This window comes from Antechinus flavipes, chromosome X (genome assembly GCF_016432865.1).
Source record: "Antechinus flavipes isolate AdamAnt ecotype Samford, QLD, Australia chromosome X, AdamAnt_v2, whole genome shotgun sequence".
In the NCBI taxonomy this organism is placed as follows: Eukaryota; Metazoa; Chordata; class Mammalia; order Dasyuromorphia; family Dasyuridae; genus Antechinus; species Antechinus flavipes.
This window is the reverse complement of record NC_067404.1, coordinates 85,732,413-85,755,539: the sequence shown is the minus strand read 5'-3', so window position 1 is coordinate 85,755,539 and position 23,127 is coordinate 85,732,413. Positions and strand designations below refer to the sequence as shown.

The window sequence follows — 23,127 nt, the reverse complement described above, 5'->3', positions numbered from 1 at the left end:
CAAAACCATCCAGTTTAATTTCCGTTATGATGATGATGCTTCTAATGAAGCACAACCACCAGTGACCACAGAGAAAATCCAAAGCTTGCGGGCTGCGAACAGGAAAGATCCGAAGCTTGCGGGCCACAAGTGTGGCTATAGAGTTCAGAAAGCCAAGTGCCATGTCAGCCAACCCAGTGCCCTCTCTACTGTCTCATCTTGAATGTTCATCAGTGCCCACGTCCCCCTAACCTCCCCGCCCCAATAACAGGCCTTCCTTGGCACCACGCTGGCAGCTCCAGGCCACCCCTCTCTGCCAGAAAGTGGGAGCACATTTCATTCTCAGGCTGCTCCCTGCTTTGATCAGACTGCCCCACTCCAGATAGCTCCTGCCTTGATGCCCGGGCCAATGCTTCCTCCCTCAGACTGTCCCTCGATGCCTGGGCCCAGCTCTTCCTCCTTCTGACGCTTCCTCCCTCTGAGGCCTCGTTGCCTCATCTAGGAAACCCATTTGTCAAACGGCTCCTCTTGCAGATTTGATCGATTCCCTGTAGATCTTGGATGTCAGATTTAGACATCGGAAGTAACTTAGCAGGACTGGGCAAGAACTAGAAAAGAGCCAAGTGAACTAGATCAGCTGACCCAGTCCAGAAGCCAGGCTGCCCATGCCAGCCATGTTAAGGGCACCCTAGCCGATGTGGGCCTGCAGTCATTCTCTTAGAAGCCTTGATGTAGTGTTTCCTACTTTCCAGTGGAGTCTTGGGAATGAACCTGGCCTCTGCTTAATCAGTCATGAAGAAAAGGGATCTGGACTAGGCTTGGATTGGAGCTTTAGAGTGTCGGGCCGATGGCGGTGATCTTGCAGACTGAATCCTCTTCTTCAGTCTTGGATCTGGGCCCCGGGACTTGCAAGTGGCCTTAAGTCATCAGTCTCACCTTGGAATTTCTTTTGTCCCTTCTCGAAAGAAGGAACCCGATGATTTCTCTTTCTTAGGTTTCAACGTTTGGAGACAACATGGTGGAGTGTCAGCTGGAGACTCACAATAACAAGATGGTCACTTTCAAGTTTGATGTGGATGGAGATGCTCCCGAGGACATCGCCACCTACATGGTAGGTTCTCCTTTAGGGTCCCAGCTCCCTGCTCGAGCTCAGGGAGTCCCAGAGAAGTGGGAGCTTCCCTGATTGGGGTTGGGGTGGGATGTAAACCCAGTACTTCCTGATGCTAGCAAGCTGCTCCCAAAAAGTGCTGCTGTGAGGACTGTGGTATAAATGGAGACTTTCTTCTTCAACAGTGACCTTCCCGGCATAGAAGCCTAGCAGGGCAATCTGCAGGTCAGAGGGCGTAAACATTTAGGTCCCTTGATCTGCACAGTTCCAAATCGGCTTGCCAGAATAGTTGTCCCAATCCATGGCTCCCCCGGCAAGGCACCAGGGTGCCCGTCTTCATGCAGCCCCTCCGGCGCTGCTCATTTCCATCCTTTGTCATCTTGATGTGACACACGATTCCAAGCAGATGGCAGAGTAATGTCTCTAGTCGCTTTGCACGTCACTTATATTTCTGCAGTGGCTGAGAGTTTAACTGACCTTTCGTTCCCCTGCAGCACCTAGAACCCATTGTCACTGAGGAAAAGCCCGGTACATATTTGTTGATCTTAACTGGAATGTGGCTGTGTGCCCCCCACCCCCACCCCAGTAATTTGTCAAAACCTTCATTGGCCCTTTAAATTCCTTGTTAATTACTCGACACCGTCCAGAAAGGAGGCGAAGTTCTATGATGTTCCTTCTGTTTGTTTCCTTTGAATTGGACTCGGGCTCTCTGCTAACCAGAACAGCCACGGTTCCTCGTTCGTCCGGTCCGATTTCTCTGCCCCTCAGGGGATTGTGGGTACTTTACGTGTCTTCTCTGTGCTTTTCTGGGAGCTGTTCTCCTCCTGGGTTGGCTCTGATCTCTTTCCAGATTGATTACTACATTAGTCTCCCCCATCCAGTCTACAATGCAGGCAAAACTGCTTCTTTGTGTTCCTCTGCCGATGTGGCCTCTGTCACCTGCCTCTGTGCCTCCATTCCTCCGTCTGGGCTTGCTTTCCCCTCAGAAGGCTCTCCCTCTTCTCTTCTTCTGCCTTTTGGAAGCCCAGCCTTCCTTCAGGCTTCAGCTTAGGGGTCCTTTCCCATAGGAGACCTCCTGTGGCTTCCTCTAGTCAGTGTGTCTCATATGTACTTTCTTTTCTTTTTTTTTTTTTTATTATAGCTTTTCATTTACAAGATATATGCATGGGTAATTTTTCAGCATTGACAATTGCCAAACCTTTTGTTCCAATTTTTCCCCTCCTTCCTCCCATCTATCCTCTCCTCCACATGGCAGGTAGACCGATACATATTAAATAGGTTACAGTATAAATTAAATACAATAGAAGTATACATGTCCAGACAGTTATTTTGCTGTACCAAGAGTTGGACTCCAATAGTGTCCAATTAGCCCGTGAAGGAAATCAAAAGTGCAGGCGGGCAAAAATACAGGAATTGGGAATTCTATGTAGTGGTTCATAGTCATCTCCCAGAGTTCTTTCGCTGGGTGTAGCTAGTTCTCTTCATTATTGAACAAATGGAACTGATTTGGTTCATCTCATTGTTGAAGAGGGCCATGTCCATCAGAATTGATCATCATGTAGTATTGTTTTTGAAGTATATGATGATCTCCTGCTCCTGCTCATTTCACTCAGCATCAGTTCCTGTCAGTCTCTCCAGGCCTTTCTGAAATTCTCCTGTTGGTCGTTTCCTACCACACAATAATATTCCATAACCTTCATATACCACAATTGATTCAGCCCTTCTCCGATTGATGGGCATCTACTCAGTTTCCAGTTTCTGGTCACTACAAAGAGGGCTGCCCCAAACATTCTTGCACATTGTATGTAATTTCTTATGAGCCAGTTTGTTGTGGGCCCCTACTAGCCCATCAGCCCTGAAGTTCGAGACCCATTTTCTTCATCAGATTATTTTTTTTCTCAAGTTTGGTGTGTGTGGTGACCGAGAGACGTCTCCACACCAGCCTCTTCCGTCTCGCACAACTGTTTTTTTCTTTGACGTGATGGGGGATATGGGGTATTTTGTCACAGGGGGCCCAGTGGAGTGAAGTCTTGTTTTCTCGCAGCCCCAGGAGTCACGGCAGGATCCAAAGGAGAGTGGGCGTGCTTTTTCCGTCTCTAGCTGTGCTGGGACCCAACCCCGTGGTTCGTAGCCGAGCTCGGGCCGCGTTCTTTGTCGGGCCCAACGTAAGGGAAGAACCCCGTTCTTGAATGAGAACTTGTTTCTTGGCAGGTTGAAGATAACTTTGTGCTCGAATGCGAGAAGCGGAGATTTGTGGAAGAACTGCAGGTGGTTGTATGCCATGCCCAGGAGATCCTTCGCACTCACTCTGGTGGGGAGTTGGCTCCATCAGACTCCAGCAGCTATCAAGTAAGAGCAGTGGGGGACAGCACATGTGCGTGTGGCTGAGCCCAAGGGTATCGTGTGGAGATGGGAGCACTTCTGTGAGGTGTGAGCGTGCCATGTGCATCTGGGACTGTGGGCACATGAACGAGTGTGCGTGTGGAGGTGTGTGAGCAGGTGGGGGGCACGTGGGCTGCTCTTTGCAAAGGGCTCACTCCGTTTCTCCTTTTGTCGTTCAGACGGGAGCAGCCGAACAAGCACAGATGAATCCTTTGCCCAACCAGCAAGGCTGCTGTGAGTACCTAGCGCCTGTTCACCTTTTGGCACGCTTTTGCCCCGGTTCCCAAAAAAAGGGATTTGATGGGAAGGGAGCCCAACCGGTAGTGAAACTTCCCCCCAGCATTTATTTCCAAAGCACAAACTTAGGGGCTGCTAGGAACACACTAGGCTGGCCGTGGATCTCCGGGAGCTCCAAGCACACACACACTTGGCAACGGGGAGACGAGAGAGGTTGTGAGTGGATGTGGCACTTCTGTGGTGACTGGCTGGCGCTTCTCTGTGAATCGCCTTTCCTTGCTTAGGCTCCTTCCAACAGTGGTGGGTCTTTGGCTCCATCCTTTCCCATTGAAACTGGAACGTCATTAACTTGGGGGATCGCAAACTGCAATGTGGGGGATTCCTTGGCTGTCTTGCTTGGTTTCTTGCATTTTGCTGCCTGCTTTGTGGGACCAGTGGGCTCTGCTTTTGTGTGGTAGGGCACCTCCATTGTATGGGTGAGTCGTGCCCGGGGAGCATTGATTGCTGTGACTAAGCTGGAGCGTACAGAGAGATTTTAAAGGAAAGTGTGGTCCCGCTGAAAACCCCTGAAGAGTCTGGCCCACCTCTGAACGCTGCAGTGGGGACTTTTGTTCTTCTAGCACATTTTCAGCTGACGAGAGGCACCTCCGTGTTGGGCGCGGCAGACACCTTGGCAGCCCAGCGACCGTGTCCAACTGCTCCGACAATCAGTGCTTTTAGGCGGTCGCCTTAGCCCCCAAGCTTACAAAGCTTCCCCATGAATTTAATGTGTTTGTGTCATTTTTTCTGCAGCTGACTCTGCTCCTCAGTCCTCCCCAGTTGGTCGCTGGAGGTTCTGTATCAATCAGACCACACGCAATCGGGAGCCCCTGAGCCTTCCTGAGTCACAGCTCCTTGCTGGTAAGCTTTCGTTCTCTAGCTGGCATTCTCCACCAGTCTTTTGAGTTTTTCCTGGCCCCCGCATCCTCTTGTTAGGACTCGGTGCTAGGCCCTGGTGTTGAGAAGAGGCAGAGAAACAAAACCAAGCACTGGAAGCAGTTCCCATTGGGGCTCATGATCCTTCAGGTTTAGCTTCTGGGTCAAATCTGCTTAGAGAAGTGGGCCTTGGATCTGTACCCCGTTTTTTCATCGCAAGAGATTGGGGCTCATGATCCTTCAGGTTTAGCTTCTGGGTCAAATCTGCTTAGAGAAGTGGGCCTTGGATCTGTACCCCATTTTTTCATCACGAGAGGTTTTTTCACAGTGACCAGCATGAGGGCAAAACTCTCAGGACTTCCGCCTTCTTTCTCTGCCCTGGCTGGAAATCATTCCACCCCGGGGGCCAAAGTTCCGAAATGAGCTTCTCGGCACCGACGTGGGCTGGACGCCGGACACCGTCTGACCCGACAGACTTTTAGGAAACACCTTCTGAATAGCGGATACCGTTCTGGACCCTGTGGAAACCAGGAGAAAGTAAACCAGAGGCTCCGTCTTCCAGGGTCTCCCGGTCTAGGGCAGAGCCAAGAGGGAACCGGGAGAGCCTGGTGCGGGGCGGAGGGGCCTGTTTGCAGGAGGTGCATCTTGAAGGAAGCCAGCAAGCGTGGTAGGGGAGCAAAAGCATTCCAGGCATGGGGGAGAGCCTGAGAAAATGCCAGGAGCTGGAAGAGCTCACGGAATAGCCAGGAGGCTGGTGGCCCTGGATAGAAGTGTCACGTGGGGGAGAAGTAAGGTGTGACCGGAAAGGGAAGAGGGGGCAGGCTCCGGAGGCCATTTCGTATTTGTTCCCGGGGGCCACAGGGAGCCACTGAAGCTCACTCGAGGAGGGAAGTGACACGGTCAGTCTTGCGTTTTGAAGGCTGGCTAGAGAACTGCCCGAGCGGGGAGAGACCGGAGGCAGGCGGAGACTCTGCCGTCGGGGCTTCTGAGCTAGAAGACTGCTGGAATGGAGGCAGACCCTTCGGGGTCAGAGGTGGGGTCGGAAGCATTTGGGGTTACGGCAAAAGCCTGAAATTCACCTCGGACCAAATGTGGATCAAAAACCCTTCTGAGAAACCACAGGAAGCAGGCAGGCGGCAGATGAAGTCGGGAAGGCTTGAGTTCAAGTCTTCCGGTAGAGGTGAACCGTGTGAACCATGGCGGGCCACTTAACTCCTCTCAGCAGCCTCAGTTTCCCCATCTAGAAAACGAGGATGATCTCAGCGCCTCCTCTTACAAGTGATTGTTGGGTAGCTCGAAGGAGTCAGCCTGTAAAGGGCTTCAGGTGCTGGGTCAATGCACACTAGTCAGCCAGCGGGTCAGTGATACCTTCCTCCCCAGAACTGCAGGTGTAGTCTCAGCCAGGAGGAGCTAAAGCTGGAGAGAAGAGGGAATCTGAGGCGGAGCTGGGCGTTTATTGCAAATCGAGAGACCCCGAAAGGGGCCGACTACGAGCTGGCACCAAGGGAAAGAGAGGGGTTTTCTACCAGGACTCCGTGAATACCTAAGAGAAAGGAAGCGAGAGAGGAAAAGGGAAGCGAAACAAACTGATGGAAAGCTCTGGAAGAAAGAATTGGAAGGAGAACAAATAGTTTAGAGGAGAATGTGGCCAAGCCCCCCAAAATCACAAAGTCCCCGAAAATTAGAAAGAACAAAGAGAAAGCAGCAACTTCACGAGGTAACCAGGCAAAAGACCGAGAGAACGTGCAAAGGCTCTGCCGTCAAAAGTAACCGCAAAGGGTTCGAGGGTTCGAGAGAGAAAATGACGATGGTTTGGATTCCCTAGAAACCATCATTCAAAAGAAAGGCCGGCCCCTCTATTGCTTTTTTGGTAATGATGGCGTTTTATTTTCAAAATCCATGCAAAGATAGTTTCAACATTCACCCCTGCAAAACCTTGTGTTTCAAATTTTTCTCTCTCCCTTCCCTGACCCTAGACAGCAAGTGATGCCGTTCACGTTAAACACGTGCCATTCTTCTGTACGTCTTTCCCAAAGAAAAATCGGATCAGAAAGGAAAAAAAGTGGGAAAGGAAACAAAAGCAAGCAAACAACAACAAAAAGAGCGCAGGTGCTGTGTTGTGGTCCCCACACTCTGTTCCCACAGTCTCTCCCTGGGTGTACGTGGCTCTCTCCATCCCAAGATCATTGGAACTGGCTTGAATCGTGTCGTTGGTGAAGAGAGCCACGTCCATCACGATTGATCATTGTATAAACTTGCTGTTGCCGTGCACGATGATCTCCTGGTTCTGCTCGCTTCCCTCAGCATCAGTTCCTGCGAGTCTCTCCAGGCCTCTCTGAAATCATCCCGCCGGTCGTTTCTTACAGAACAGTGATTTCCCATGACATTCATAACTTACCCAGCCGTTCCCCAGCTGATGGGCATCCACTCAGTTTCCAGTTTCTTGCCACCACAAAAAAGGCCGCCACAAACATTTGTGCAGGTGGGCGTCCTTTTCCCTCTTTAACGAACTCTTTGGGCTACGGGCCCAGGAGACACCGTGCTGGGTCAAAGGGTATGCACAGTTTGATAGCCCTTTGGGCACAGGTCCAGAGTGCTCTCCAGAATAGTGAGATCAGTCTACAGTTCTCCCCATCAATGTCTTAGTGTCCTGGTTTTCCCACATTCCCTCCAACATTCATCTTTATCTTTTCCCGAGAGGTGTGTAGAGGTACCTCAGTTGTTTTAATTTACATTTCTCTGATCAATAGTGATTTAGGGCATTTTTCCATATGACTAGAAATAGCTTTAATTTCTTCGTCTGGAAATTGTTAAATCTCCTTTGACCATTTATCAGAGAATGTATTGTTGTATTCTTACAATTTGAGTCAATTCTGTACGTAATTTGCAAATGAGGCCTTGATCAGAGCCCGTGGATATAAAAATGTTTTTCCAAGTTTGCTCCTTTCCTTTTAATCTTGGCTACATTGATTTTGTTTGTACAGACCCTTTTTGATTTGATATAATCAAAATGTTTCATTGTACATTTCATAATGTTCTCTAGTTCTCCTTTGGCCTTCCTTCTCCACAGATCTGAGACAGATTGTCCCCGTTCTCCTAGTTCGCCCTTTCTGTCTAAATCATGAACCCATTTTGACCTTATGAGGTGTTAGATGTTGTGGAACTTCTATTTCAAAATAAATAAAAAGTATCCAGGTCTGTTTTTAAGATCCTCAGTACCAAGGAATTATAGGCAGCACCCCCGGAGCCCCGGCAGCTTGGGCTGGAAACCACTATTGGGTGCCAACAAGACACCTTGATCGATGATATCCCAAAGGCAAAAGGTAGTCCTAATGACAGCTTACGGCTAAGAAGAGCTTTTCCTGCCAAGCTGAGTTATCATGAGGCGAGGGGAGATGGAGCTTGAAAGGAAGAGAGGAACTTCCAGTGTTCCTGCTGAAAAGCCCAGAGCTGAGGAAGAACAAACTCTGAAGAGCACAACAAGAGTCCGGAGAAAGTCAGGAAAGCTCACAGCCAGAGTTCAGAGAAAGTCAGGGAAGTTCATAGCTGGAATCTAGAGAAAGGGAAGCTCACAGCAGGAGTCCGGAGAAAGTCAGGGACCCTCACAGCCAGAGTCTAGAGAAAGGGAAGCTCACAGTGGGAGTTCGGAGAAATCCAGGGAAGCTCACAGAAGGGGAGCGGGTGATGAGGTTGGGCTAATGCCACCGGGGCAGGAAGAAACGGGTCCCCTTCAGACCTCAGATCTCTTCCAAGGGCCCCCAAGACAGCGTGACGAGGCAATCGCAGCCCCCGAGGAGAGATGGGGAGAGGAGCAGGAAGGAAGGCTAAGAAGACAAAGACCCTCTCGGCAAGGCCTGAGGAAGAGCAAGCTGGAGGCACTTGGCGGCTCTCTCGGCTGCTGGGCATGAAAAGAATGGTCTGGTTCTCAGACCTGCAGGAAGAGATGGGGCGACAGAGGAAGCTCATTCTTCTCTGGAACGGACCGAGGAGGGCCGGACAGTCGGATGCAGAAAGATACCAAACTCAGTGGGGGTATACCTTCGCAGACTGGAGAGTGGGGGGTCATGGGGAGTAAGGAAGAGAGGACCGAGCTCCTGCCCCTGAAGCGCACCCTAAAAGGACCCAGGGAAAAACCAGGCCCCAGAAACCAGAGTGAAGCCCAGGAGGCCACGGTGCCCTCAGAAAAACCGACGGAGCCGGTTCCGAAGACGCCTGGCAAGAGGTGTGGGAAGTGAAGGGAGCAGAACCAAGGGAAGCCTTCCCACCAGGCTGACCACACGCTGACGCCCAACACTCTGAAAGACTGAAAGCCTCTGGCCAGTGCAATGTTTCCAGAAGACTGATGATGAATCGGGTTCCCTGCCTTTTGCCAAAGAAATGATGGGGTTAGGGCAGAAAGATACTTTTTGTATGTGGTGCAGTTTGCTTGGTTCTGTTTATTTGTCACAACAGATTTTCCCCCATGTTTTGTTTTATTTTGTTTTCATATGAACAGGGGTGGGATGTAAAGGGAGGCCTTTAAAAACAAAAAAGAGGGCCACAGAAAGCAATTTACAAAAGAAACAGAAGGATGAGCTGGACAGTTTCAAAAGTAATGTACAGGATTTATTATTTATTAAAAAATGTTTGGTATAAATGGAGATTCATTGTGTAACATAAAACCTTATTTCTCCTGTGTTCTGTTGTGTATGGAAGTGTGTGTCTGTGTGTGTGTGTGTGTGTGTGTGTGTGTGTGTGTGTGTGTCTGTGTTGAAAATGAAAACAACAACAACAACAATGATTTCTCCTGTTCATTTGATAAAGGTTTTATTCTCTTCCTGAGTCGGATAATTCCCTTTTCTTCTTGTTTTCTGGTATGAGTACTGACAATTTTCCGGGTTACCGATCCAGGCTTAGAATTCGTTGTGGTAGGCTTGGAGAGAGCTCGTCTTTTTGAGCACTGTTTTCTTTGTTAATTTTCTCTATCGTTTTTTGAAGGGAAAACCCCATGTCGTAGTGTAATACTGAGTTTATCAAGCAGCGGTCTTCTCAATTAGCTCCTGTTTCTGAATCTCTTCGATCTTTTTTTTCCTTATTTTTTTCTTCAAACCTTCAACATCCCCAGTCTGGATGAACTAGTTCCTTCACATACTCCTCCTCTTCAGCTTTTTTTGCTGTCTGCTCCTCAGGGCTGGTTGTCACCCGAAGGACCCGAGTCGCAGGCTTTGGCCATTTTTCCTTTTTTCCTGGTTGGTAAGGCTGGCTTCTGTGGCCATGGTGGAAGCTTCTGAAATTTCTTCTTTGGGCTTTCAGACCTGAAAAACTGTTCTTTCTCTCTTTACTCCCAGCCTAAGTGTGGCCAGAAATGAATGGGCGCAGACTTCCTGGTCGTTTCAAAGACTAAAATCGCTTTTGCTAAAGTAGCTAGTGCAAAGCACCCACATCCTTCATCCTTCTCATACAGTTAGCTAGGGAGACGTTCCGTTGGGCCCAGAAGGCCGCTTTACTTGGCGATGTGGACGTTGCCTTCGTTCGCGGGATGCCTTTTGATCACTCTCTACACTAAACTGTTGTAAACTGCCTGGGAAGATGAGAGAGGGTTCTCCATAGGGTCGGTTTTTCCGCTTTGCCCGTCTCCCCGGCCGGAGCCCCTTATGACAGAGAAGGTCTGTATCAGATACGGCACAGGTTGAAGTCTTCACCGAACTCCTGCCTTAACCTTTTTTTCTTCTCGCTTTAGATTTGGGAAACACTAGCAACAAAGAACTCTCCTCACAGGATCCGCTCCCTGTGGCAGCTAACGTGCCCCAGGAAGAGCTTTTGGCATCCACGCCGGAATCCAAGGAGTTAGTAGACGGTAAGACTTCTGAGCACGCTGGTCCTGAAGCCGCCCAGCTGGGCCCTCTTCGGCAGGTTGACGAGACCGAGGCGCCGGCGGCCCGTTGTGCCGGGACCCCACGTGGCCCTGCTGCTTCGGGACATTCCGCTCAGATTGAGTTTGCGGAGTCCAGCCGCCAAGCCTCCGGTCCGCGTCCACCCGCGTATTCGGGGCACCGAGCCGAGGACCGCCTGGCTCTAAGCGTTTCCCATCCTGGAGAGGCAACCACGCTCCCCGAGAGCCCAGTCGCACTGCGGGGCCGTGCGTCTGAGCCGAACCCTCAGTCCTCCACGGTGCCCGTGAGCACCGAGGCTGCCTCCGCCCCTCCCTCGGACATCCTTGCTCAGAGCCCAGGCCTTGATCCAGCCCCTCTTCATTCCTCCTCAGTGCCCGAGGGAGATGGTGAAAGACCTCCAAAATTAGAATTTGTTGACAACCGCATTAAGACCTTGGATGAAAAATTAAGGAACTTGCTGTATCAAGAGCACGGCACCGCTGGCCTGTACCTCGAGAGTCAGAGAGACACCCCAAACGCAGAGTCTCCATTCTCCTCTTCCTCCTCGGCTGAGGAGGCGATCTGTGGGCCCGGACCGGAACTTTTGGGCGCGGGGTACCACAGAAGCCGAGGAAGCCTCTCGCAGCGGACCGCCGCGCAGCAGGCCAGCTCGGACTTTCCATCTCCCTCTGCCGTGGCTCAGCCCTCTAGCGCGTCTGTTGTGTTCAAAAGGGAGCCAGCCAGTGTGTCCGCTTCTGTAGCCGTTGAGTTGGATTCACATGTGAGTACAATCTCATCCTCCCCCACCCTCTTCTCCCCTTCTCTTTCCTCAGAGGGCAAAGTGGGCCGGCCCAAAGGAGGCGGGAGCCCACGCTTGGCGTAGACAGGCTCCCTGCTCTGACCGAAAAACCCTTTGCTTCACCCTCGGGTCAGCTCAGCTGGTTGTTAAGCAACGGGCAGCCATTGTGCCCGCCCTAGGGCGGGGCCTTTGTGCTTCCCTCACCCCTTTGTGGGACATAATCAGGTAGCTGAGGCGGGGCCAGGCAGAGGAGGCCTAAAAGCCGTCCGGTGAACTGAGTAGACCTGGGCTAGGGACAGAAGGAGATGGAGGGGCAGACACACCACCATGCTTTTTGAGATCGAGAGGGTCCTCAAGCCATCTTGTCCATCCTGAGAGTAGCACTTCCCAAGATTCCTCGGGTACAAAAGGCTACGTAGCAGAGGCTGGAGAAACTTCCAGGCTGGTTGATAGGCCACAGAACTATCGGGGCCCAGGTGCCGAACACACGTGGTGGCTCTGGATTTGTTAGCACTCACGGGCAGGAAATCCCCAACTTAGTGTCTGACAACCCTGAAGCCAGAGATGCTTTGGCTGTGCTTAGTGTGTGCCCTTCTGAGACATCTGATGCGGGCTCACGGGGCTGGTGAATTCCCCCAGAACCAGGTCATCTTTCTCTTCAGCTCCCTGTTGCACTCCTTAGGACTGAGACACGTGAGTAACTCTCTTCAAAGGGCCTTTTTCAAAAGGGAGCAGAAAGCCCTCAGGCAGGCTGTTGGTTTGGGGGGATGGTGGTGTTAGTACCAGATTGGGGTGCCGGTGGCTCCCATTCTTTGGAAGGAGATTCAGAGTAACTCTCTTAAAAGGGCCTCTTTTCTTTTTCTTTTCTGTTTTTTTTTTGGCTGAGGCACTTGGGGTAAGTGACTTGCCAAAGGTCACCCAGCTAGGAAGTAATTTAAGTGTCTGTCTGAGACCACATTTGAACTCAGAGGTCCTCTACCCACTCCACCTAGCTGTGCCCCTTTAGGGCCTTTTCCAAAAGAGAGCAGAAAGGCCCTGAGGCAGGCTGTTGGTATTGGTGCCAGATTGGGGTGGTGGTGGCTTCCATTCTTTGGAAGGAGATTCAGAGTAACTCTCTCAAAATTCATGCTCTTAAGGGATTCGAGTGAGTCTTAAATCTCTCCTTGGTTTTAGGAATAAGTTGGTTTTCATATTAGTTTACATTTTCTTTTTTTTCAATCTTTTGCTTTTTTCTGATGTTTATTATTCAACAATCATTAAGTGTTGTGTGTCCCATGTTCTCAGTGATTTCTTATTGTTTGGGCCATTGTAGTTTTCACAGCCTTTTAGTAAGTCATAATACTTTTTCTTCTTAGCTTTTTAGATTATTTCCTCCAGAATTTTATTTCATTTTTTAAAGATCTCTTGCAATATTTCTTGTAGATATAAAGGGCCTTTTTTTTTTCTTTTCTCTTTTTGCCGAGGCAGTTGGGGTTAAGTGACTTGCCAAAGGTCACACGGCTAGGAAGTGTTAAGTGTGTGAGGCCACATTTGAACTCGGGTCCTCCTGACTTCAGGGTTGGTGCTCTCTCCACTGGGCCATCTAGCTGCCCCTAAAAGGGCCTTTTTCAAAAGGGAGCAGAAAGCCTTCAGGCAGGCTGTGGGTTTTGGGGGGTGTAGTGTCGGTGCCAGATTGGGGTGCCAGTGGCTCCCATTCTTTGGAAGGAGATTCAGAGGTAGCCTGTAGACAGAAGCCCAGTGAACTCAAAGGGCACCCACACTTGGGGAGCCCCTTCGGGGTCAGATGGCCCACTCCAAGGCTGGCTCTCCTTAAAGGAATGTGTCTCACTGGCTTTCTGGGCGGCCTAGGGGAAGAGAGCAGGACTCGGGTCTGTTCTTTCCCGTGAGTGTTGAGGGGATGTTCTGCTTCCGTGTCAGCCTCTGCCCGATACCTCCCCGTCCCTAGCCAGGGAGCATTGCTTGCTGGCTGGGATGGAGGCTCTGGTTCAAACACTGCCTGAAGCTTTCTGGGTCGGAGAGCCTGAACTGGCCTTTGGACCTTTCAGGAGCCCACGAAGGGGTGGTTAGATTTCCAGTAATCTCTCAGAACAGAACTCTAGCTCTTCCCAGATTGTGTGGCCCCTCGGGGAGCCCCGATCACAGATCCTTGGGGTGGAAGGGAAGAAGGCAGGCAGGCAGGAAGGATGGACGGTTGGGCAGATGGAGGGATTTCTACGGCACCTACTTGGCGTCAGGCCTCGCGTGAAACCCTCGGCAGATGATCTTTACTGATCTTTCCTTGCTCTTCTCTCCTTTAGGAGCCGATGCCTCGTGCTTCCCTTCCAGGGGATGCAGCTTCGATGTCGAGTGACAGCGGTAGCGGCAGTAGCAGCAGCGGCAGCGGCAGTGGCAGCGGCAGCGGCAGCGGCAGCCGCAGCGGCAGCCGTAGCGGCAGCCGTAGCGGCAGCCGTAGCGGCAGCGGCAGCAGCAGCAGCAGCAGCGGCAGTGGTAGCGGCAGTGGCAGCAGTGGTACTTTCCATCCACACGTAACAGGTAGGTATCTTGGCCTGAGCTTTATTTGTCCTAGTCTCAAAAGCCCCGTTAGCAAAAAATCTTAAACTTGCCAGTTGAGAAGCTGGGTTCACAGGCGACCTCGGTCACCTGGCTCTGGTGAGAGATCCAAAGCCCGTCAGAAGAGCATGCTTACGGTCAGGGCCGTAGGCTCACTGACATCCCCTTTTATTTCCCTCGGGGATATTTTGGTTTTCGTAAACAAGTGCTAGCCCCTTTCCCCTGACCCCACATTTACAACATGTCCCACGAATGCCAGTGTCACCGTCCTTTGCCTTCCGTAACCAAATCCTTCCTGTTCTTCGTTTCACTTCATCGTCCCGCACTCTTGCACGACACCTTGTAAACTCTGTAGGCCCAGTGGAAGTTTCTTTCTTCTACTCTTTTGGGAGGGGGGGGAATCTGATGATAAACACTTGAAATCTTGACAACCGCTGTTCTTGTTTGCAGCTGAGCCAGAATTAAGATCCGGAGCCGCTTCCACCTCGCTGCCTCCCACAGCGGAACCCGCTCTTAACAACTGCGTGGCAACTGGCTCTTTCCAGCGAGGCCGCTTCCAGGTCAGTATCTCTCCTTAATTCTCTGTTCACTTGTTTGGGGGAGGGCAGGGATGGAGTGCAGGACATGGACTTGGAATTTCCTTTTGACCATGACGCACTGCATTGTGTCTCCTGGGTGGCTTCTCTTCCATGCGTGCTTGTTACAGTAGCAGGTTTTCCCTTTCTCTGGCTTGGGGCCCTTCTTGCAGGTGGCCCTGCCAGAATAGAATGAATGCCCTGGGCCTGATTTATGGGGAGGAGGGTCAGTGCTTGAGGTTCTTTTTATCAGCAGTTGGAATTCTTTTTGTCAGCAGTTGGGGTTCTTTTTATCAGCGGTTGGGATTCTTTTTATCAGTGTTTGGGGGCTTTTTATCAGCAATTGGGGTCCTCTTTATCAGCCTTTGGGGTTCTTTTGGAGGCCTTTTTATTAGCCTTTGGGGTTCTTTTGGGGCCTTTTATCAGTCTTCAGGGAGCCTTTATCAACCTTTGGGGTCCTTTATCGGCCTTCAGCTTCCCTCAGACTAGCTAGTGGTTTGCAGATTGCCCCTGAGGACGTTCTCTGTGCCATTCTTTTTGTGCCTCAGGTGATCACTGTACCTTATCAACAGGTGAAAAAAGTTGATTTTTGTGAACAAGACCACGCATCTACAACCAAACAACTCCTGAGCGGCCCCAGCAAAGCTGCTGCCAAAGAGGACTGGCTTTCATCCCCAGGCCTCAATTCCTGCCCTGAACCTTGCCGCGATGACCCAGCTCTGAAAGAAGGGGAACACCTTTTACCTGCCGGCCCGTGTGACAATGATGCAACCTCCATGACTCCAGAGAAAGATACTTCTGCTACAGAAAGTAGTATACAATCAGGACCTGAGCTATGGCTAAAGGATAGACCAATGGTTGCAATTTGGACACACCCGAGTTCGGAGAGCGAATCTTCCACACCTCTTGGCCCTTCAGAAGAGCTGGGCAGAAGTCCCGGTGAAGAGAGAAACTGTTGCTTACCAATCCAAGAAGAACCATCCTTCATTCAGTCTCAGAGCGCACTCTTCTATTCTCCATCGTCCCCGATGAGTAGCGATAATGAGTCTGAAATTGAAGATGAAGATCTAAAAATGGAACTCCAGAAATTACGGGAAAAGTAAGTAATGGTTTTGTCATCTCAGATACTTGGCTTTCCAAGCTCAGCATTTGGGCTCCAGAAGCCAAAAGCAGGTAGAATTGACACGAACCCCAAGAAGGCACCGAAAAGTTCAGAATGTACTTGAGGCGTAGCTTGGAGTGGCGAAAGCTGACTTTCTGCTTTTCCATTCAAAGTCTTCTAATGCCTTGTTTGTATTTGCTGATAATCCACTAAGAAATCCCTGTTTTCTTTGGAAGTCTAAGTAAAATCTGTTCTGTGACTTCGAAGGGCACACCCCCTCCTCCCCCCCCCCCCCCGCTTCGGGTTTTCCCAGAAGGTGCACACACGCAGCCCGTTTAAGATCCTGCATCATACCTCCGTGCATCCCCACACCCAGATCCTTTGAGCGAGGCCCCCAAACGGGGCCTGCTGTACGCGTGCTTCCCTGCCCGTGCGTGGGCGCACCTCAGACTTGACGTTGTTCTCTTTTGGCTCTTCAGACACATCCAAGAGGTGGTGAGCCTTCAAGCTCAACAAAACCGAGAACTGCAGGAGCTTTACAGTCGTCTCCGATCCATCAAAGACAGCAAGTCAGAATCCTCTGACCTGCCGCTGCAGCCTGCATCTCCTCGACGTCCAAGATCTTTCAAGAGTAAACTACGAAGTCGCCCTCAATCCTTGACACACGTGGACAATGGTATTGTTGCTACAGGTAAACTTTGGGCATCATCTGGTTAAAAAAGGGGCGGGGGTATCTGAAGAGCCTCCCCACGGCCTATGTTACAAGAAATAGAAATGGCCTTGAAACATTTTTTAAAGAGGGTCGGAGCCCAACAGTTTCTGAGTTTTCCTTGGGGGGACTTCATTAGGTGGTGGGGTGGAAACTCGGTGTCCACACTCATGCCCGAGTGTGGACAAAGGCAGCCCTATTTAGACTTTGTCTTGTTTCCTGCCCGTCCTGAGTAACCACTGGAGAAGGGCCCCCACGTCAGTCCATGCCTGGGGTTGGCTCTGGACCTCTCCCCAGCTGGCTACACTCCGGGACACTCCTTAACCCTGTCTGTGCTGAAAGACCATTTACACTGGTCAGAACCTTCCGGCATTCAGGTGACAGCCAGGTCTCTGGGGGCTGTCAGTTCATAGACTTGTCTTTATATTGGCATAACCGGGGGGGGAGGGGTTGGGATGAAAAAGTCAGCATTTATTAAGTGCCTTTTGTGTGCCAGGTTCTGCTATGGGCTGGCCATGGAGACAGAGAAAACCAAAGGCTAATGGATTGATTCTGGGGAGGAAGCCCGGGAGGGCTTGAGTAGCGCCATCCTCTCGTCGAATGGGATGTTTCCCCGGGGGTCAGCCAGTGCCGTGGGCGCCAAGGCTCTCTTGTAATGGGTGTTCCTGAGTCCCGCAGCTCCCCCCCCCTTACCCCTCTTCCCTTCTTCATTGCAGACCCGATGTGCATGGTGAACAGCACGACATCTTGCCAACAGTCGCCGGCCAGCAAGAAAGGCATGTTCACTGACGACCTACACAAGCTGGTGGACGACTGGACGAAGGAAACTGTGGGGAGTGCTCTCATCAAACCGAGCCTCAACCAACTCAAGCAGAATCAACAAAGATTGGAAACAGACAACTGGAATAAAACTCACGAGGTGAGAGGGGCAGGGGCAGCCCGGGACGGGGCTGGTGGGGCTTCTCGCACAATCTGGGCACTCGGTGGCCCTCGAGAAGGGGTTTCCTCTACGGGAGGAGAGCTGGGAGGGTTGGCTTCGGGGAGCGGGGATGGGCGATGGCCGAGAAAGCGAGCGCGGTTCGTCACTGCTGCTCTCCTCCTTAGAACCCGTCGTCCACGGTGGCCTACACATCAGCCTGGATCTCATCTCTTTCTCAAATCCGCGGCCCCGTCCCAGCAGCCTTGCCTCAAGGAATCTCGCTGCCATCCTTCCCCGGAGCCCTGCCTTCTTACGGAGTGCCCCACGCCTGCCAATACAACACCGTGGGCACCGCTGGGTATCCGGTGCAGTGGGTGGGAATTTCAGGAACAACCCCACAGCCTGTAGTGCTCCCCGGCCAATCGGTGAGCCCTTTCCAACCCGGGCTGAATTTGCCAAACTTTCCACCGTCTCCCGTGCAAAACTCGGCCCCAGGCCCCCCCGGGCCCAAGTGAATCCACTGGTCAGGAAGGTCCCCTCCCCCTCCTGCTGTGGTGCACTCGTCATTCCGTAGACACGGTCACTTTGTACAGCGGGTACTCCAGCCCCTCGTCCCACTTTGCCACCTGACGTCTTGTAAAACACCGGTCAGGATGCTTCGGGAAGCTCGCCCTCCGCACCCCCATTCCCGGAATACCCAGCCGGCCGTGGAGTTGTTCTTCACGCCACCACCTCGCCTCCCGGCCGCTTTCCTCCTCCTCCACCACCATTCGGCCCGATGAGCCTCGGTCATAAATCTCGCGTCCCGCTCGGGACGATCAGCACGAAGCGGGAACCCGGTCACGTGTTCTCCACGGTCCAGCCCATCGACCACCTTCACGTGTTGCCATGTTGAATTTTAGACCAAGGCTCATCACCCCAAGCCAGCGGGGACATCTTCCCGTGACCACCTTTGGGGCATAAACAGAAGGAACCATCTGGCTGGTGCCCCGCCCCGGCACGCTCCCTTTGAACTGCGCCCCTCTCCTCGTCATCTCGGGCGCAGGAACCAACCAGCATTGTGCATATAGGGGTCGGGAGGCAGGGTGTGTGACCAACAACTGGGACAGTTCTTTATACTACTCAGTGTTCTGTGATCTCCTTGATTCCTCTGTGCCGCAGGCAGCTGACGAGTGTGTTTGACTGTGGGTGCCCTCAGAGGGTTCCTCGGGACACTGGGGGAAAAGGGCTGGAAGGTTCTAGCCCCTCGTGTGCGTTTCTTTCCCTGGTAGCAAACGTACTTAGGCCAACCCAGCTTTGGAACTTAGGTGACTTCTCCAGGGGGGTTGAGCTTGTGAACCTCTTTAAGTGAGAAAGTCAGGGAGGGGGGCGGGAGGGGACAGCAGGTGGAAGGGGAGGACAGGAAGGGAAGGGAGAAGCTTGGTTGGAAACGCCCCAGAAAGGAGGGCTTTGGGCGTTGGTCAGAGTCAGAACCGACGTGTCATCTGCTGTTTGAGGAAAGTAGCCCCGCTTCCTCTTCCCTTCCTGAAATTCCCCATGAGACCCCTTTGGAGCCTCCCTGGACTTGGCCTCTGGAACCAAAAGAGCCTCGATTCCGAGGCTCAGCCTTCCAGACACCTAGAGGTACTTGAACTCTTTCCCGTTGACTTGAAAGGTTCTGGGACCTTTCTCCGTGTCTTCAGGTCCCTTCGAGGTCCCTTTGCCTAATCTTCCCAATCCTTCCCCCTGGTCACCGGTTTTGACCTCTCCAAGACGAGATTTAAAGAACGTGTCCCGAGGCTTAGCCATCACCATGGCCGATGAGATGACTTTTACTTGGTCTGCCCCCTAAAGAGAATCCAGGCCCCCTCCCCCAACCTTCCTCACCCATATCAAGTATACACAACTCATCAGAATTCAGCACAGAGGAGGGCGGGGGTCATGACACCAACTCTAACCCACCACAGCAGACATAGTTTGAATGCTTGCGGCGTCTTTTCCCGTGTCCCTCACGTTTTCCGATCCCTGAAAATCTCATTGACTCGAAGGCAGCGTGCCCTGCACGCCAGTACATATAAATGCCCCCAGTAATATAGCCGTCAAGAATCAGGGCTCTTCTTTTGACCGGGAAGACTTCCTCTGAACCGTTTTCTTTTCACGGATGACCCCGTCGCTCATGAAGGGGCCTGGGCTTTGCCTGGAGACACCACCAACCCCAAGGAAGGACAGCGCAGCTGCCGAAGCTCTCGTTACTCCCGTGAGACGCCCCCTCTGGCCCGCTGAGAGTGTCCCCCTTCATTTGCCTGCAGACTTTTGGCAGTGCCTTGTGATAATCCCAATCTTTTCAGGTTTTTACTGGAAAGGAGATTTGTTTGAAGCTGATGGCGAATGTCCTGCTGCATCCCTGGGGAGCGCAGCAGCCAGGGAGAACTTGATAGAGAGAGCCCAGAGCTGGATCTGTCTTGATATCTCTCTCTAAATGCGGACCTAGAACAGTGAGTCCAGGACAAGTTGAAGACAACTGTTATGTCCGGCACTGTTGGAAGCCCTTTCCGTTTTTCCATTCCTTCAGACTCTAGGCACTTTGTACAGACCGGCTAGTTTTCTACTCGAGGATTTTGCATCATTTCGTAATTTTGCTAAAGGAGATAACAGTGCTGTTCTCACCTTTTCTGAGGAATGGGAAACGCCCCTCCGTCCCCCCTCATTCCGCACCCCCAAATTCACTCCGACTCAAACCGATCAAAGAAACGTCCTCGGCGAGAACCCGCTCCAGTGGGAGGCCCCGGCCCATCCCCGCCGCGCATCCTGTTTCCAAACTTTGCATCTCCCCAGCCCCGACACATCTGAAAATCTTGACCAGGATACCCTCTCGGGAGCAGACGCGTGCTCCGCAGCGTGAGCCTGCTGCACGGTACCCTGTCTTCGTAGCCATGTGGCCGAGTTCCTGGATCGTGGAGCATCTTGAGTCGGAGACGGCCAGGAGGAGGATGGCCGGCTTTCTCGAGCCGAGGACGCAGTGTTTCCAAGAATTTCCTGTTACATGACCAATGGTCGTTCCGAGTTTTTTTTTTCCGGGGGGGGGGGGAGGTTGGGTTTTTGTTGTTGTTTTTTTTTTTTTTTTTTTTTTACCCCTTCCTTGCAATTTTCTACCAAGCATGACTTCTAATGATTTGACTGCAAAAAAAAAAAAAAAAAAAATCTGTGAAAGTTGAAAAGGCACTTTTTCTGCTGTGATTTTTAGATTGAGTGTGGCTGGAGATGTATCATTTTTGTAACTCCAGGTTCGGTTCTAGTCCAGTTACTTTTCTTTATCTACCTCGTTTTCAGTGCTGTTTGAGGTGCACAAGTTGACGCTGTTGCCTGTGAACTTTTATTTGGGGGTGGGGGGATGCTTGAACTTCAGTATTTCTTTCAGCCCGGTGGATCCTCTCATCCCAAACCCAACTGTGAGCACGGGAGGGCATGGGGACAGTCCCTGCTCCCCACGCCCGCCCCTTCACGTGAAGCTTTGATCGAAATAAGCTTTGGGGATCTGGGGAGACGCGCTCTGGAGGGAAGGAAGCTTGACTCATGGTGGTTGATCCCACAGACGGGAAATGAGAAATGAGTTCTCGGGAGAATGTTGCGAGTTAGACAATCCCACGCCTCCCCTCCACCGTAGCACGCCTAGCTTTTCATGCGACAGGAGGACATCGGCAAGGCGAGCCCGCGCCAGCCTGATGTCCGCCCCATCGCCAAACACCAAAGCTTACAGGGCCGTCGCAATTGCTCTTTGCTGTCTCTGGGCGCTTCCAGACGATCTGGTTGCAGTTGATTTCCGATTTTCATTTGGGAAAACCCAGGAAGCGATTGCCCGGCCTCTGTTTTCAGTGTTTCTTTAGCCACCTCGCTAGATGGACATTCCAGAAGTACGCCGACCGAAGGTTTTCTCTCTCCTCTCAAGCTTGCCGTTTGTCTGGAGGAGAATGGAGCCTTTAGGGGCAGAGAGGGCCTGGGCTCTTTTTCCATAATGGTCTTCCATTATTTTGATTGCCTTTTGCCCCCCCCCCCCTCCCTTATTCAGTAGCTGAGCTCTCTGGAGGGAACGAAGCCTACCACCATTGCATGTGCACAGCCCCGGGTCAGCATTGGGAGAAGGGTGAGCCAGCTGGCCGATCCTGATGACATGAAGCTAGGAACAGGAAGGAGATGGCCTTGAACCCCAAATCTAGACCCTTGACAGAGAAGGGGGCCTTAGGGTTTGGGAGGTGCTCCAGTGGCCTTTGTGATGAGTAGGAGCCATTGGGCAGGGCCAGAGGGGGCAGTGAGGTAGCGCTTGTACCCTGGCCGCCCTTCCCCACTCCGCCCCAGTGCACACAGGAATAAGCTAGCAGCTCTCTTGAGGGAAAGCCAAAGGAGAGAGTGGAGAAGGGGACCCCTCGCCCGAGGGGCGCCCCCCCAGCCTTGTGAGCCTTTCTCAGCCGAAGCCATGGGCCCTACTGAATGAAGGTGCCTTTTTTCTTTGTAGGGGCTCCTTAGGCAGCGTCTGTGTGGGGACCTCACACTGATCAGGTTGGGGGGGGGTAGCTTCTGCCACACTTCCCCCACAAAAAGAAGCGTCCTGGCCTCATGGGACCGGTGGGTGACACCCCCCCCCACCTGAGCCAGGGTCAGGGTCTCCCTTCTGGAAAACTGTGACCTTTGTTTTATTTGTACTCGACCATGACAAATGTTTTTCTTTGGGGGGAATTTTTATTTGGAAAAGGAAAATAAAGGTTGTGTTCATGGAGTGGCACTTCTTTTCTCAAAGGGGTCCTGTGCGGCCTCCTGCTGACCATCTGTGGGGGGAGAGGGAAGGGAAAGGGGGGAATGGAAGGGGGAGAGGAAGGGACAGGGGAGAAAGAAGTAGAAGGGGAGGGAGTGGGAGGGCAAGGGGAGAGAGGAGGGGAAGAAAGGAGTGGGAGGGGAGAGGAAAGGAGGGAAAAGGAAGGGAGAAAGTGGAGGGGGAGAGAGGAATAGAAGGGGGAAGGGGGAGAGGAATAGAGGGGGGAAGAAGAAAGGAGGAAAGGGAAGAAGAGGGCAGGAATAGAAGAGGAGTGGAAGGGGAGGAGGGAGAGGAACTGAAAGGGGAAGAAGGAGGGAGAAGGAAAAGAAAGTGGAAGGGGGAGAGGAATAAAAGGAAGGGAAGGGAGAAAGGGAGGAATAGAAAGAGGAAGAATAAAGAGGGGAAGGGGGGGAAGAAGGAAAAGGGGGAAAACAGTAGTAGAAGAGGAGGGGGGAGAATAGAAGGGAGAGGGAAGAAAAAGAAAGGAATAGAAGGGGAGGAGGGGGGAGAGGAACAGAAAGGAGTGGAAAGGATGGGGGAGAGAGAAATAGAAGGGGGAGGAAGGGGGAGGGGGAAGAGAGAGGGAGGAGTTCGGCCACGCGCGGCGGTGGTGCAGAAGTCCTCGGAGGAGCGCCGCCAGGGCGCCAGTGGATTTCGAGGAAGGAGCGGGCCATAACCCGTGCAGCAGCGAGCGAGGGAGCGAGCATGGGGCGGAGGCTGGCTTCCCGGAGTCCCGCCTTTCCGGACCCCGCCCCCTCGCGCGCCTCCCGCCTCGGGTCACCGGGATAGCCACCCGGTGCGTGGGCACTGTTCCACTTCCCCTGCAGCTACTCGACCCGGCCACACGGCCGCGGAACGGGCCCCGCGCCAACCGAGGACCCACTCGAGCTTCCTGTCGTATTTCCGAGCGGCTTCCCGAGTCGGGCCGGGTTGCCAGGCGGACCGCTCGTCATGCGTGGGCCACGTGGGCAACCGGCCCACGCTGCCACCCGCCCGCCTCAGCCATTGCTGGCGCTTGGCGTCCCCGAGCTTCCTGGTCAAGGGGAGCCTGGCCGGGGCTGTCACCCTCCCTGCTGTCCCTGCCGGGGTGCCGGCATGTGCATCCCCAAGCTGAGAGGGGGAGGGAGTAACTCCGGAGAGGTGAAGGCGAGAGCACCAGAGACTCCAGAGTGGAGACCAGGCTCCCCCGGGAACTCCAAAGGGGGGGGGAGGGC

The 23,127-nt window shown here is 52.5% G+C and overlaps 1 protein-coding gene across 5 annotated transcripts in view; it reads left to right on the top strand.

The window, feature by feature from the left end:
- WNK3 (WNK lysine deficient protein kinase 3) overlaps positions 1–21,877 on the top strand; it is a 54,504-nt gene extending 32,627 nt beyond the window's left edge. For 3 of the 5 annotated variants that reach the window (XM_051967837.1, XM_051967836.1, XM_051967838.1), the window contains exons 14-25: positions 974–1,090; positions 3,299–3,436; positions 3,649–3,703; positions 4,499–4,606; positions 10,341–10,457; positions 10,866–11,254; positions 13,570–13,804; positions 14,273–14,382; positions 14,946–15,496; positions 15,979–16,190; positions 16,925–17,127; positions 17,313–21,877. In XM_051967837.1, coding sequence (XP_051823797.1) covers positions 974–1,090; positions 3,299–3,436; positions 3,649–3,703; positions 4,499–4,606; positions 10,341–10,457; positions 10,866–11,254; positions 13,570–13,804; positions 14,273–14,382; positions 14,946–15,496; positions 15,979–16,190; positions 16,925–17,127; positions 17,313–17,642 — 2,565 coding nt within the window. In that variant the 3' untranslated portion in view covers positions 17,643–21,877. The remainder of the gene's footprint in view (positions 1–973; positions 1,091–3,298; positions 3,437–3,648; positions 3,704–4,498; positions 4,607–10,340; positions 10,458–10,865; positions 11,255–13,569; positions 13,805–14,272; positions 14,383–14,945; positions 15,497–15,978; positions 16,191–16,924; positions 17,128–17,312) is intronic. The other 2 variants (XM_051967839.1, XM_051967841.1) reach the window with 2 other exon arrangements.
- The last annotated feature ends 1,250 nt before the right edge of the window (positions 21,878–23,127 follow it).